The 15,568-nt window shown below is 48.9% G+C and overlaps 1 protein-coding gene across 2 annotated transcripts in view; it reads right to left on the reverse strand.

The window, feature by feature from the left end:
- AXIN1 (axin 1) overlaps nt 1-15,568 on the reverse strand; it is a 64,990-nt gene that overhangs the window by 21,325 nt on the left and 28,097 nt on the right. For both annotated transcript variants that reach the window (XM_054391069.1, XM_054391070.1), the window contains exon 2: nt 5,609-5,749. In XM_054391069.1, coding sequence (XP_054247044.1) covers nt 5,609-5,749 — 141 coding nt within the window. The remainder of the gene's footprint in view (nt 1-5,608; nt 5,750-15,568) is intronic.

Below are 15,568 nucleotides of genomic sequence, written 5' to 3' on the forward strand. Positions count from 1 at the left end.
AACCCAGGCATTCAAAAGGAAACACCATGAAAAGAAAACAAACCCCATGGTTAATGGCAGGTGCTTTTAGTAGGACAGAAAATAAGACAAGGGAAAATTAGCTGAGCTAATTACAGCTCTGGCTGGAGGCTGCAGGTAATGCAGAAGGAGGAAGAACGTGGCGGGAGCATCACCTCCGCTGTGCCTGGCAGTGACACGTTCTGGGAGAGGAATGGTGTCCCCAAGCACTGTGACTCTGACAGCTTCCATGAGGCAGTTTTGTTGTCATTAAGGACCGACCTGTTTGAGAAGTAACTTCAAGAGTCACAACACTTAAAAGGTTTCATCATCACAGGCTGGATGGCAACAAAACAATGGGCAATTTGTGCTGGAGTCCAGCTCTGCCCAGTGGTGAGCGACAAGACAAAGGGCAACAGGCACAAACTGGAACCCAGGAGCTTCCACCTGAAGAGGAGGAGAAACTTCTTTGGTGTGAAGGTGCTGGAGGCCTGAGCAGGCTGCCCAGAGAGGTTGTGGAGTCTCCTTGTCTGGAGAGCTTCCAAACCCACCTAGTCATTGTGTTCCCAAGCAAGCTGCTGTGGGTGCCCCTGCTGGAGCAGGTGGGTTGGACCGGATGATCCCCAGAGGTCCCTTCCAAGCCCACCACGCTGGGCTTTCAGAATTTTTAAAAGAAAAATAAACAAATTCTGAGGGATTATTTTAGCTCTTGCTGATTGTCACCAACAGACAACATCTCCTGTTAAGCACCACACAAAACCTGCTGCCAGGACACCAGTGGCCTGCCGGAGCCACGCAGCGGTTTGCAGCAGAAGCAGCATTCTGTTAGAAGCTGCAATTTTTCTTTCTTTCTTTCTTTCTCCCCCCCCTTTTTTTTTTTTTTTTTTTTTTTTAATTCTCCCCAGCAGCAGTCCCAGCGGAAAGAGCCACTTTTGTTCCCAGCACAGGAGCGCAGGGCTGATAATGGCCTCTAATCTATCCGCCTTCAAACACATGTTCAGCCCCGCTGTGCTGCCTTTGATGTCATTTTAACTAGATTCCCCAATGCCACCTCTGAACTTGGAACATTCCTCCGCTCAATGTGCTGTGCCAACTCAACCAGAGGAAGCAAATTCAAAGATAAGCACTTTAATTTTATCCCAACAAAACCTCATTCAATAGATGGGGGGAAAGCAAGGAAAACCAATCCCATACTTTTGTTTTCCTTTTGTCAGGTACTGACTGTGGGAGATTTTCAATAGATAGAGAAATAATATCTCTCTCTCTCTCTCTATATATATATATAAAAAAAAAAAAAATCCAAACTTTTTCAGAGCACATTTACTTTTAAAAGAAAACTTTCCCAAGCTGTTTTCTCCTGTTTCCTCAGGGGATTTTCTTCAGCACCAGAAAGCTCTGTGTGGGAGCAAAAGGCTTGCCATGGTTTATTTAATGATAATGGGGAAAGATGGGGGCTTGCTCTCCTCCCCAAACCAACCTGCAAGAGGCTCTAGAGGGCAGGGAGGTGTTGCTGTGGCTCTGCAGCTGCACTCTTCTTACAAGGGCTGTCTTTGCTCCTCTGCAGACAGCCTCCAAACCAAACCAATAAGCTAGAAGTCACCATTTGGGATCTTCTACATTAAAAAGCTGTTGAACTTGTCCAAATGAAGCAGCAGTCAAGGTCACTCTGGATCCCTGGTCACAGGGAGGACAGGACACAAACCCACAGCAAACCTGCTATTTGCTAACAATTATTCTGTTATCAGAGCAGCACTGTCAGAGGCCTTTCTCACATGAGAAGCATGCCAGGAAACTCACCAGGTGCTCTGGCCACAGGCAGCCACCTGAGGAACAATATTCAGTCTGAAAGGTGCTTTGAAGGGGTAAGCACTGCCCTAACCTCTGCTGCTCTGGGGAACAGCCACCTCTATTCTGGGGCTGGTTTGGTTCCTCCACTTGGGAAAGATGCTGTCCCTATGTGGGGATTATCAGGACAGCAGCAGCAGTTCAGGGCTGCACCATGAACACTCAGGGCAGGCTCTGAACAGCCCAGGGAGGGGGCAGAGCCCGAAAGCCCTGACCCACCATGGAACACCAGCAGTGAGTGACTCAGCCCCACCTGTGGCCATAGCACACTTGCTGGGCCAGTGCTCACCAGAGCCTTTCACGATGTCCTCTCCAGACCTTGCCTCCACACAAACCAGCTAAAACAACACAGCTGCCATGCTGACTGTAAAAACAGGTTTCAGCAGAGAGGAGTAGGGCTGTTTTGCCTACAAGAGCAGAGGAATTTGTATGACACAGGAAGACTGAAAAATAATCAGTGGAGCACAAGCATTTAAGAGCAATGTTTTTTAAACCACTCAAAAAGCAAACTCCTCTAGCAGCAGGGCCTGATAACAAATTGGTTCTGTAAATTCAAACCATTACAAAAATATTTACCAGTGCTTGGAAAGACATCCAGTTGAAAGTTTGTCTTTTAGGCAAGTGTGCTTATAGCTGGGAGCACAGAAATAGCTTTTTAAATCACTCTGGAGACCTGGGCGCTCCTGGAAGGCTTGTGCCTGTCTCCCTTCAGCCCAGCTCAGGAGGCCAGATGGTCAGAGCATTACTCAGGTCTGGATTGTGCATGCAGCCACATCCAAACCCTTCTCTGCCGTGATCAGTACAGTACCAAAGCTTGGAAAGGAGCTGGTGACCACTGCAGTACATCAGAGTACAAGCAACTGCTCACTGTAGAGCTGCATTTCAATGTCTGAAGGCGTCCTACAGGAAGTCTGGGGAGGGACTGTTTAGAAGGGCTTGGGGTGATAGGATGAGGGGCAACAGTTTGAAACTGGAGCAGGTGAGATTTAGGTTGGACATCAGGAGGAAGTTCTGCACAAAGAGAGTGGTGAGACACTGGAACAGGCTGCCCAGGGATGTGGTTGAGGCCTCACCCCCGCAGACATTCAAGATCAGACTTGATGTGGCCCTGGGCAGCCTGCTCTAGTTAGAGGTGTCCCTGCTGACTGAGAGAGGTTGGACAAGATGACCTTAGAGGGTCCCTTCCAGCCCAGTGCAGTCTGTGAAGCTGTGTCTGCTCAGCTCAAGATGGCCACTGCTGGCTGAGCACCTGCTGCACCCAGCAGTGCTCCCTGCATGCCTGCCCAGTTTATTGGAGCTCCTCAATGAGCCAGCATTTGCATCCTGATTGCCTGGACACCTTCTCCTCTTCTGGAGGCTCATGGAGCTTTCTGCCTTGGGATCACACCTGGTGCAAGCTCTGCCTTGGAGCGGGTGCTGGAGCCTTTTGTTATTAAGCCTGCCTGTTGGATGTAAACAGCAGCCAGAGGAAGAACCTTGCTCGTCAGCAAATGAGGCTTTCCTTGCCCTTTTCCTCAGAGGAGGCCTGAACTCGAAGCTCCCAGACATGCAAGTCTTGTCAAGCAGCAGGAGTCCCTTCTTCAGCTCACGTCTGGTTCTTCTTCATTTTTGCTGCCTTGAGCAATTCTGCAAAAATCCCTTTGAAAGTGGGGAGGCAGAGAGGTTCAGCAACGGCACGGAAAACCCGAACAAAACCCGGGACTGGAGCTTTAAAGTGGGTAATGAAGAGCCAGTGCTGGAAACAGACAGAGCCTTTGTAAGCCAAAGGTCAGGGCTCTACATCCAGATCAATCTGCATGCAGCCAGTCTGAGGTGCACAGGAAGAAAGATCACAGATCACAGATTCACCCTTCTGATTTCTGAGCCTTAAACGACCCACTGAGATTGGGTTAGTTATTAGCAGAAGGCAGCACATGTATCGGGGGTAATTAAAGCCCTAGAAACAGCCTAAGGTAGGCATAGGAAGGATAAAATGCCTGAAGGAAAAAAGGAGCAAAGGAAAAAGAGTGCCTAGGATGGGCAGACAGAAATGATTCTGCCTGTGAAAGAAACAAACGATGGCTACTGCAAGAAAAATTAGGAGGGTGAAGAGCTCAGGCGTAAACGCTCACAGCTTCTTGTGGGTAAAACCATCAGGGCAAGGCCATGAGCCCACTGGGGCTGTGTGAAAGGAGGGGGGCACAAGCTAATTAATTCTGAAGAGTTCTTATATCTGCCTCTCCTGGTAACAAGAAGTTACATGACCCCTGCCAGCTCCTGAGGACTCCTCCGTATAAATTGATGGAGAATAGCAGAAGGATGTGGTAAAGCAGCTGAATCTCTATCAAATGCAGCCTTTCATTAGTGGTCCTCTACAGCTTTTTGTCCCAGGGGCATTCTCCACCTCCCATGCCCCTTTGGCCAAGGTCTACCTCCTCCATTTTGCAACATGCCACAGGTAAGGAGCAAGGAGCTGGTGCCAGGGAGCATGGTGGTCTCAAGAGCTGCTCTTAAACAGCTCCAAGTATCCATGTAGCCAGACAGCAGCATGCTACCAGCTCACAGCAGTCAAGGAAGCCCCCTGGCTATGTCCCACAGTCACCAGCTCACTCTATTAACCAAGGACAGGTGGGGAACAGCTGCAGCACCCTTTAACAAAATACCTGAGAGGGGCTGGGAAGTTTCTCCACCAAGGCCTGACAGCTCCTGACACTCAGCATCACTACAGGAGCCTCCTGGAAGGCTCTGTGCTTGCAGCATTGCCATTATAAAATCTCTCCTCCATCTGTAAACCTGACAGCTTTCAATGGAACAATCAAGGGGTCCTGCCCTACAGAGAGACACTTTGCATTTGCACTACTAAAAACAGACCAAACATGGAATATTTTCCATCATTTTTTCCCTGTATTACAGATGCAGTCACCACAAAACCTCCTAACTCCTTTTTTAGTGCCTTTGCAGACTACCTTTAAGGCTTCTCATAGGTGAGATCCAGGGTGCTGTCAGAACTAGAAAAAATGCAGAGCAGATTTGGAGGGGGCCTGTTGGTACAAGCTGTGTTGAACTGCAGGGCTCACCAGGCAAACTAGAGCTGGTCAGACACCAATCCTACTGCAGAGCAATCACAGACCAGGAACAGTTTGGCAGCAAAACCCTCAAAAGCAGAAGTACTCAAGTAAGCAGAAATCTCTACCTGTTGTTCAGAAGATAGATTCATAAAATGATTTGGGTTGGAAGGGACCTCAGAGGTCATCTAGTTCCAACCCCCCCCAGCACTGGCAGGGACTCCCTCCACTAGACCAGCTTGCTCTCTCTCAAACCACTTACTACAAAGCCATCCAACATTCCCAGTGCTCTTGTACCTGGCAAGAAGCACTGCAGGACCATTTGTTTTGAGTTCACTCAAAGAATTTTCTGTTGCAGATGTTCCCGAGACCAGTGAGCCTTGGTGGCCTGCACAGTGACAGAACAACCCCACTTGAAAAGGAAGTCAGAATGACCATAGCCTTGGTCTAGTCAGCTGTGGCAAAGCCTTATAGAATGGTGGAGGTTCTAAAGCCTTATAGAATGGTGGAGGTTCTAAGGGACCGTTGGAGATCACTGAGTCCAACTCCCCTGCCACAGCAGAGTCACCTAAGGCAGGTCACACAGCAACACATCCAGACAGGTCTTGAAAGTCTCCAGAGAAGGAGACTCCCAAACCTCTCTGGGTTCCCCCAGACCAACACAATGACTGCAGCACTGATGAACACACATGCTGGTGTCCCAGCAGCCTGGAGTTACTTACACACTGCTGTCTGTCAGCGACATCGTGTCGGCATCGCTGGACATGCTCTGCTGCTCGCTGTCGTTGGCACTGGTGGCTGGGGCCAAAGCGTAGCCTGTGTTGACATAGTAAGGGTTAACAGGCTCTCTCCACGACCCATGCCTGCAGGAGAAAGGAGAGTCAGATGAGACAGACAGAACCATGACCATCCTCTGCATCACCAGGCAGAAAAACTTTGCCTGGAGCCCCAGCAGTGGTGAGAGGCTACAGAGTAAGCTGTGTTCATGCTAAGTTGCACCAACAGAACCATGAACAACTTGACTCGTAAGGGGAAGAAAAAGGGAATCCATGGAGTAGTGACGATGACACTGAGGGATGAAGAAGGGAGGGAACAAGACTGGATGGAGGAAGTTCAGATCCTGTCTGGATTTATGGTGCCTGTGGTCTCACTGCTTGACCTTGTCATGGGCAAGGCAGGACAGATAAAAGTGACATTTAAACAGCACTTTCCTTAGTCAGAACTGACTCCTGCTCCTCCAGCTGTTAGGGACGTGTAGCTTACCCGTTCTATGCTTGCCTCTCCATCTTTACTCCAAGGTGTTTGCCAAGGGAGGAAGGCAAAGCAAGAAGCAGCTGTTGCTTGGAGACAGTACCTGCAGCTGACCTCCAATGTCACATTCGGTTCATCAAACACTTGCAGATCCCACTAGGAAGGACCATCTGCACAGCAGCTCTTCCAGTGGACAACCTGCCCATGGACCTAGGGAGGCCAGTTCATACACAGCCACATGCCCTGTCCTTCAGACAGGCTGTTCAAGTACCTGTGCAAGCAGCCCAACCTCCTTCTCTTCAGTCAAATGACAGGAAAAGAGGCTGCCTGGGTGAGCTGCTTGGGAAGGGAGCTCCTTGCTCAGGAGGAGACCTACGCTAAGGGTGAAGCAGCCTGTGAAACAAGCAGGCAAGAGCTCTTCACACTGCCTGCCACTGCTGCCAAAGAGCCTCCAGCTCTGCTGCACCACAGGAGGGTCAGGTCATGCAGGCGTCTGCTTGTCACTGCAGTCATTCTGCAGTCTTGCCAGAAGGAGGAACAAGCTGAAATGTTCCCACTGACACAGCATCATTTAATCCCCCGCTCTCCCTGCCTACCCCTCTGCTTGAAAAGCAGCTTTTGGAAGATACCTTGAAGTTGATGAACCCCTGGGTTTTCCAAGCTCTGATACCAGCTCTGAAAGTCAGAGCTCTGTTTGAATTCAGATCATGAAGCTCATCAGCAAGATCTTTTACACAGCAACTCAGTAACTGGCACCTGGTTACTGTGGTTTGCAACAGACCTGGAGCAAACACCTCCAGAGGAGGACATATTACAGAGTTTGTGCTTCCCTGTTCTGCTGGAAAAAGCTCTTCTGGCTGCACAGCAGCGGTCAAAGTCCTGCAGACAACAGAAGCAGTCCCTGCCCTGCTGAGTTTACATTTAGATAAGACATGGAAACCCATGAGAAGTGCACAGATGAAAGGACCAGAGGGCAGGAAGACACCAGCAAAGGGAAGAGTTGGCAGCTCCTGCATATTTGTGCAGGGAACAACCACAAGACAGCCACACCATGAGCTAGGACCAGCAAACAACCCACTCGAGGTGGCTTTCAGAATGATTTCTAATATGGTATGGGGTAGAAGGGTGGAGGCATTACCATAGTATTTTGAAACTTGAACTCGACAGGGCTACAGCCTTCAGCCAATAGACCACTCACACAGCTCCTCCTCACCCTGCCCTGCTGCTCCTGGACACAGAACCAACACAAGGGATCATGTATGTTCATCAGTCACCAAGAAAAGCCCCACTGGGGACAGTTAAACAAATCACCCTCCTCACAAAGAAAGACAAGATTTTGCTTGCCACAAACCAACAAAACCTCTGAGTCGTTTCTCCTTTGATGGTGAAGCTCAGCAGAGTTGCAGAGTGGTGCAAGGAGCATTCAAAACTGAGTCAGCTGAGGTTTTCCATGAGTGTTTGAGGAGAAGGGAGCCTTGTGAGGGTTCTCCATGCTCAGGGACAACACAGAGCCAGTTGGACGTGAACGCTTACAGCTGACGAGTCACCACAGACACTTTCTATCACACAAACTTTGTCCCTGTAAATGTGCACTGGAGCAGCCTCATTTCTATATTCCATCAGACTTCAGAACAGCTTTCTAGGGCAAATATTTAAGGCTGGATATAACTCGAACACGTTCACCCCAAAAATCAAGATCCAGTAGGTGCGAACCTTAGCAGCCCCCCATAGCAGCTCTTCCCCTGCAGAATGGTCAGTTCTGAACACTCAAAGAGTGCTTTGCAGTGCAACCCTCCTGTCACAGCTGGTCTGACAGATGTGTGATGGGGGCTGAGGCAGGAATAATGGACAGCTCAGGCCTTCCCTGTGGCAAAGAGGAGGATGCTTTTTGGATAACCCAATTAAAATACAGCACCAACTCCAGTGGACATTCTGCCAGGACTCTCTGAAAGAGGGATTGTTGGAGCAGTCTGTTCAGAAGGCTCTGTGATATAGAGACTAAAATATGAGGGTGTCTGGCAACAGGACAAGTGGGAATGGTTTGAAGCTGAGGGAGCGAAGGATTAGACTGGATCTTAGGAACAAGTTTTTCAGTAGGAGGGTGGTGGGACTCTGGAATCGGTTGCCTGGAGTGGTTGTGGATGCCTCCCCCCTGGAGGTGTTTAAGGCCAGGCTGGATGAGGCCTTGGGCAACGAAGTCTCGTTGAGAGGCAATCCTGCCCATGGTGCAGTGGATGATCTCTGAGGTCCCTTCCAACCCGAGTCATTTTAGGATTCTATGAAAATGCACAGATCAACCAATTTCTCCCTTGTAGCTGCTGACACAAAACCAGAGCAGCAGTGAACATCTGAAGACTTTGTCCAGGCATGGATCTGCCATGGCTGGAGGAACCAAGAGCAAGCAGATGTTTGCTGGGTAGTCCCTGGCCTCTCCAGAGGACTGTGCTGCAGTGTGCTTTCCAGTGAGGACTCAGGCAAGAGGCTGGTCACAACTGTTGTATGTAGCCAGCATTGCACACTTCAGCATGCACACAAGAGGGATTAGGTCATTTCAGCTCTGCCTCTCATACATCAATGCAAATATAAACTTTTGGTAAGTGTAAGGAGGTGGAAGCTGTGCAGGGTTTCAAAGCAATCCTAACAGGTTCCAGTACTTTGGAGAACCCATCTGTATTCAATCCTTCTCCCAACATCCCCCCTCCCTGACAGCTCTCTTCAGCTGGCTCCTGTCACTATTTGAATGTTTTGTGCTGTGCCTCTGAAGAATTCTTTCAACATCTATTAGGAAGAAAACATTAAAGGAACACGGAGTCTAACAAAAAAAAAATGGTCACTTCTGATCTGGGAGGGGAGGTGGCTTTAAAAGGGCTCCAGGCACACTCAGAAAGAGTTTGAAATGTCAGCTCCGAACCTCACAGGCTGAGCTCCACGCGCTGATAAGGCGATAAAAGGGAAGAGGAACATTTAAAGTCCGACTGCACAATAATTCCGACAGACTTCTGGATTCTGCTTTATTTTACTTTTGTTAGACAGAAAGAGATGAAGGGTTTGAAACAAAGACAGAGCACTTCACACATGGTGGAAATAAAGCTGCACGGCTCTTCTGAGCCCTCAGTTGCTCAGCCCTCAAAATAATCACATAGGGAACAATTACAGCAGAGATCACAGCGACCTGAGCAGGGCAACCTGACCAGCTGCCTTGTCTTTGCATAAAGCCCTCCACTTATCACTCTCAATTCTGGTCAGGAGGACAAGGGTCAAAACTGTGGTAAAAAAAACCAGCAAGCATCTCCTTAGGGAGGTCCTATACCTGTTCAGGATTTATTTTGCACACTGTTCAGCTGCATCTCATCTTCAGATCTCTCACTCCAAATCAAGACCAGTACACAGCACTTTGAACACCAGCACCAGCAGCTCTTGGAGCTTCAATGAAAGGGAGAAGAGAGGTGAGGCCCCATTCAATTGGAGCTCCCACTGCATCTCTAAGGACATGCTTTTCCTTCCAGCCTGGGATGCCCAGTGTCTTTCACAGAACTTCACCTGATGGCTACTTCCACATTAAGTCAAAGATGCCAGTGCCCCAGTTTTGGCCAGACATATGACACTCTGTGCAAAAAAACCTGGGACTGGCACATCCTGGGCAGCTGCTGCACCATCAGCACCCACAATGGAAGGAAGACCTCACAGATCCTGCCTGCAAAGCCAAACCCAAGTGGCACTCCCTTGGGTTCTCAGCAGTTAGGTACCTTCTTCAGTGATACTCTTCAGCAAGCATGGGAAAAAAACAAGGAGGAAGCTTCCCTGGAGGTGAAAGGCCTCTGGGCAACTCATTCCTGCAGAATTAAAAGTTTCGCTGGAGGCAATAAGTTGCATAACACTCCACTGGCAGGTCTGAGAGCCATGGTCCTCCCAGGTCTGCTAGCAGTTCCAGTGTGGCTGGAGCAGCTCCCAGTCTAACAGACACAGATCAGATCCACCAGCTGTCATTGCTACCATCCTCATTTGGCACTATCATCAAATCTTTATGACTGACTTTTTCTGGAAGAAAAGTTTTACTCAGACGAACTGAAGCGGTGCTAGAATCCAGGCAGCCTGGCAGTCCTCCTCCTGCCAACGTCTCCCACCTGCCTGACCCTGAGGGAAGTGCATCTCCAAACTAGCTGGTGGCACAGCGAGGCACCTCCAGACCCTGGCACTATCAAGGAAGCAGCTGTTTGAGACACCAGATTGGTAAACCCAAGAGATAAAGGCTCATAAAGCTGACAACCACAAAACTCCAAGGCATTCCACTGACATTCCCCTTCACCAGCACTGCCAGCAGAGTTCCTTTCAAGACAGGCTCTGAACCCATGGTCAGCACAGCTTGGGAGAGCAGCTCATATTCAACATGAGAGGAAACTATTTTCTACACAAGCCTGAGCCATGAGGCATCAGATAACCACCCAAACTTTGTAAGTTGCCTTGGAAAGCTCCCAGCTGCAGGAGATGGGGGGATGCTGGCAAGTTCCACGGAAGGACACCCCACAATGGGCTCTGCAGAAGTTCAAGAATCTCTCACCAAAGCTGATGGCAGGTCAAGCAGCTGCAACACCCTGCTGCCTTCACAGCAGTGAGGAACCTCATGGTAGAACATGATGGCTCCTTTCCTCTTTTGGTGTGTGATGTTTGAGCTGAGGGATGGTGCCCAGACATCACAGACCAGAGCTGCAACTCAGCAAGCCTCATTACTGAGCTTCTGTGCTCCCACCCTGTTTTTTTACACCAGCTTCTGACAACTTAGTTCAAACTTTGGCATTCTTGTGTTTCTCAAGAGGATTCTTTGCAGAGCCTCATTTACAGGAGGAAAACAAAACTAAGGACTACTTTTCTTAGGTGTCTCTGGTCAGAGAATCAGAGAATCGTTTAGGTTGGAAAAGACCTCTCAGATTTTGCCTTCATGACTGTGAGGACGCAGTTCAATGCACAGACATCCTTCCAGCTCATTATTTTGACATCTCCCCATTTAGTCAGTGTGAAAAAAAAAAAATTCTATTCAAAAAGCTACATACTTCCACCCAGGGAAACAAAAACTTTCCAAAATCACTGAATAGTGAGGGTTGCAAGGGACCTCTGGAGATCATCCAGTCCAACCCCCCTGCCAAGACAGGGTCGCCTAGAGAAGATCACACAGGAACACATCCAAGTGGCTTTGGAACATCTCCAGAGATGGAGACTTCACCATCTCTCTGGGCAGGCCTGTTCCAGTGCTCTACCACCCTTAAATTAAAGAAGTTCCTCCTCATGTTTAGATGAAACTTCTAACGTTCAAGTTTGTGCCCATTATCCCTTGTCCTGTCACTGGGCACCACTGAACAAAGCCTGGTCCCATCCTCCTGACACCCACCCTTGAAACATTGATCAGATCCCCCTCAGGCTGCTCTTCTCCAGACTAAAAAGCTCCAATTCTCTCAGCCTCTCCTCATCACAGAGATATTCCAGTCCCCTCAGCATCTCTGTAGCCCTTTGCTGTACCCTCTCCAGCAAGGCCCTGTCCTGGCAGCTTGCTGAGTCTCTGGCTGGCCAGACACAAGCAGAGTTCCTTTACTTCCCATATCCCAACATGCAAGTAACTGTCAGATCCTTCACCACATTCCATGAGCACAACCAGTCAAGCAAATGAAAGGCTGCAGATGTGAGCTTGTGATACAGGACCCGAAGCAAATCCCTGCAGGATGTTTCAAGAGACTGTGCTGCCAAGAGTGCCTGAGTGGCAGGGTCACCTTTAAATAGGGGATCAGAGCAGCATCCACCAGGATTCTGACACTAATCTACAAGCTGAACAGAAAAAGTCTACCTCTCCAATCCATGGCACCAACAACCAACATAAAAGTTGCATACTGGGCACAAAACTATTAGAGATACATGGGGGAACACTGTGAAAGCTTTGGGACACCATCACGAACTTTTGGAGCTAAGAACAAAATGTCTGTGAAGACATACAGCTGAAAACCTTTACTCCTGACTGGATTTAACCTGAAGATGGAAAGTCTGCCTAAGAGGTAGAACCTGGGGATTTAGTTGATCTTTTGATTGCAGATCCTTGGGGTTGCTCCACTTAAAACTATTCCCAGTTTCTGGGGTACTCAGACATTGCTGTGCACCTCAACTTCATCACTGCCAACACTGAGCTAACCACACATGTTCTAGGCAAGGGCAGCTCCTTCAAAGATCACATCAATCCTGGACAAGTTAATCTGTTCTTTGAGGCCTCCAGATGGCTCTTGCCAACAAAGTTCACTTCCAGCCCTGCAGCCGGCAAGTGCGGCGGCCCCGGCGCTCTGCAGAGCATTACAAAGGAACCAGATCAAAGCTGTGTCTTACAAAAAAATGAAATCTGAAGTTTGAAAAGCAACAGCAGCCTGTCACTTGTAGGCTTAAAGATGACTTCTGCATGCTCCAGCTATCAGGGAATTTATGATTACAGCCTGGCTTTTAAAAGCTGATGAAAAAGGCGACGCTCTTTAGCTCTGCTTGCCTTTGCAAAGCTCCGTCTTGGTCCATGCTCATTCATCCTCCCACGCTGGAGGCAGAAGGGAAATAAATAACAATGTAACTAGAAGCACAGATATGGGCTCTTCTCTTTTATTCTAGGGCATTCAACCCCATTTTGGAACTGCAGAGAGATTATTTTATGGGGAGCTGCAGTAATTACTGTGAGGTATTAAAGTACAGTTACAAAAGCTCAGTCCAAGAGTTCCCAGCTCCTCACTCCTTTGCATTTACCAAGGACATTCTAACTCCCAGGCAGGACTAAGGTACAGAAGATGAATTAAATGGAACCTAGAGATCAGGAGTTACAGCAAGGTGGATGAGAAAAGTGGTTTAGAATTTGTCAGGTTCTAGGAATGAAGCTGAAATACAGGAAATTTGCCTGAGGAAGCAAATAAAAGCTACATATTGTGGCTGGGTTGTCTTATCACCACCCCAACCTTCTTCAGAAAAGCTTTCAGGCAACAGAATGCAACCACCATGTTCCAAGGAAACTGCAGAACAAGTCCCTCAAGATTTCATCTGCCTATGCAGCTATAAAAGAGCTCCTCCTTCCCTGCAGAGCCAAGGCTGTGCTCATTTTCTGCCCCAGTGTAATGCTTTGTCCACTGCTTAAAGATTTCAAATCAAGACTGTGAAAATGGACACACGACAAAGTCAAGCCCTTCTCTAAAACAATGCATGTCTTCCCTATAATAAGGCCATCTGAGGCCCCCCCCCCCCCATTTATTTAATAGCCCAATGCACAATAAATAGAAGAGAAAATAAGGGAACCATGAAGTCTGCTCATGGATGAGCAGAGCCCTTGGACTATCCTCCTGACATCAAGCAAACATCGCAGAAGGTTGTGCTCCTAATCTTAACAGGAGCAGGTATCTGCTGAGATTCATTTCAACTCATCAGTCTGAATTTAGACCCCCACAGAGTTGTTTGGGTTTTTAATGATACCATGATTAATGTGAATCCTCATCCATGATGAAAGGTTGGCATTACATAGGGACATTTGCTATAAGATATAAAAGCTATTGAGTTGCATTCATTGTCTAATTATAGACATGATTTGGTTGCTGTTTTGGAGCAGCCTGGCTCCATCAGATATTCAAAAGCCTCTGTGGTGACTTAGGAAGCTACAAACCCAGGGAAAGCCTCTCCTGTGTTCATTTTGGATGCAGGGTACACTGCTACCAGCCACAAGCCATGCTTGCCTCCATATCACAGTCTCTGACAGAGTGCACCACAGGAGAATTATCTTTAATACTGCCTTGAGCAGTCTGGTCTAGTGGGAGGTGTCCCTGTCCATGGCAGTGGGGGTTGGAACTAGATGATTTTTAAGGTGCCTTCCAACCCTACCCATTCCACGATTCTGTGATTTTACTGGAAGGAACAGAACCAAGCTTGCAGAGGGGTGTGCTGAACATCCACACTGCCAGAAAGAGAAGCTGCTTTAATAACTGAGTTTGTAACTGACATCAAAATACATCCCAAACACCGAGGGAGGACCTTGATCTGAGGACCAAAACCTCCTGACACTTCCAGAACGGAGAGGTCCTGCCCAGGGTCACATGCCTAAGGAGTAAAGTCAGAGGAGAAACACCACCAATGTGCTTTAACGTCATATTGTGCTTGAACAGAGACAAAAACCTTTGCAAACCACAGGGCCTCTCTACATCATCCTCACAGTGTGCCCTGGAACTCAGGTTCCCAACCCTAGGCAGGAGCTGCCATGCTCCCAGCACCCTCCCAGTCTGCTCCAGCTACCTGAGAGTTTGGGTCAGAAGATCCCAGAGCAAAATTCCCTGAAACAAGTGAAACCCAAGTCCTCACCCCCCACTCGCTGACATTCCAAATGTGCTACCCTGGGGCCACTGGCTCTCTAGTGTGGACATGGGCACACAGGGTCAATAACGGAGTCCCCTTCCCCTGCTTACACTGAGAGCTGTGGAAAATTCAGCACCAAGCTGACAGGTGGGAGGTTCCTGCTCTGCTAAGGGGCTTCTCAGCCCAAAATGCCACTTGCATAATACAGCAAGTGACTCTATCCACACACACATCTATGGTCAATTGGATGAGCACACAGAGGAGCCAGTGCCAGCTCCCAGCTCTCTGCTTCCCTGTGTGATGCTCCCAGGTAAATTGGGGTGGGTGGAGAGGAACACCACACTATGGAGGTCTTTGTGTGGGCTTCTCTGCCTCTGCCCCACGCTCCCCTCGCCTGGAGAGGCAGACAGGGAAGCTAGGAGATGGGAAGAAGCAGTGGAGGACATGGTTCTGCCCCAAAGGGGTGATGCTGAAAACACCAGCAAGGCCCCAGCCTTCAGAAGTCTCCAGGTGATACCAAGTGAGTGACTGCCTGCTCTGCCCTGCCTGGGCCTGGAGTGCTGCTCCCTCAGCTGATGGAACCAGCAGCCAAAGGCAGCTCCCAGCTCTCCAGCTGTGGGCTGGCTGTGCAGATGCCCACATAACTTATGAAACACAGGTTCCAGCCCACAGCAGCCCCCTCCCCTGCACAGCGAGGACCTTTGTCAAACCAATGAATTCCAAATGCCTGCCTCTGAGGCAGGGCAGCGAGGGGAGCCCAGGTTTGTACCTGGGACTGCTCAGAGCCTACAGAAGGAAGCAGCTCCACTTAAAAACACTTCTGCCTGCAAACTATCAAATTAATCCTGGGATTTCCACAGCTTTTCTTCATTATTTTTCATCTCAACCAAACCACAAATTTACTTAATGACTAAACCAGGCCAGTGAGTACTTTGTTTTCCGGACAGCAGGAACCTTTCTAACGGGACCCAGTTTTCAGGACACACATTCACCTAACGCCAGGCGAGGGAGAGGCTCCAGCTCTGAGATGTGCTGGATGATTTTTTTACCTCACCCAAAGCCCTCGGCATCATGGCTGGGGGATC

Source organism: Indicator indicator, chromosome 22, assembly GCF_027791375.1.
Source record: "Indicator indicator isolate 239-I01 chromosome 22, UM_Iind_1.1, whole genome shotgun sequence".
Taxonomy (NCBI): domain Eukaryota; kingdom Metazoa; phylum Chordata; class Aves; order Piciformes; family Indicatoridae; genus Indicator; species Indicator indicator.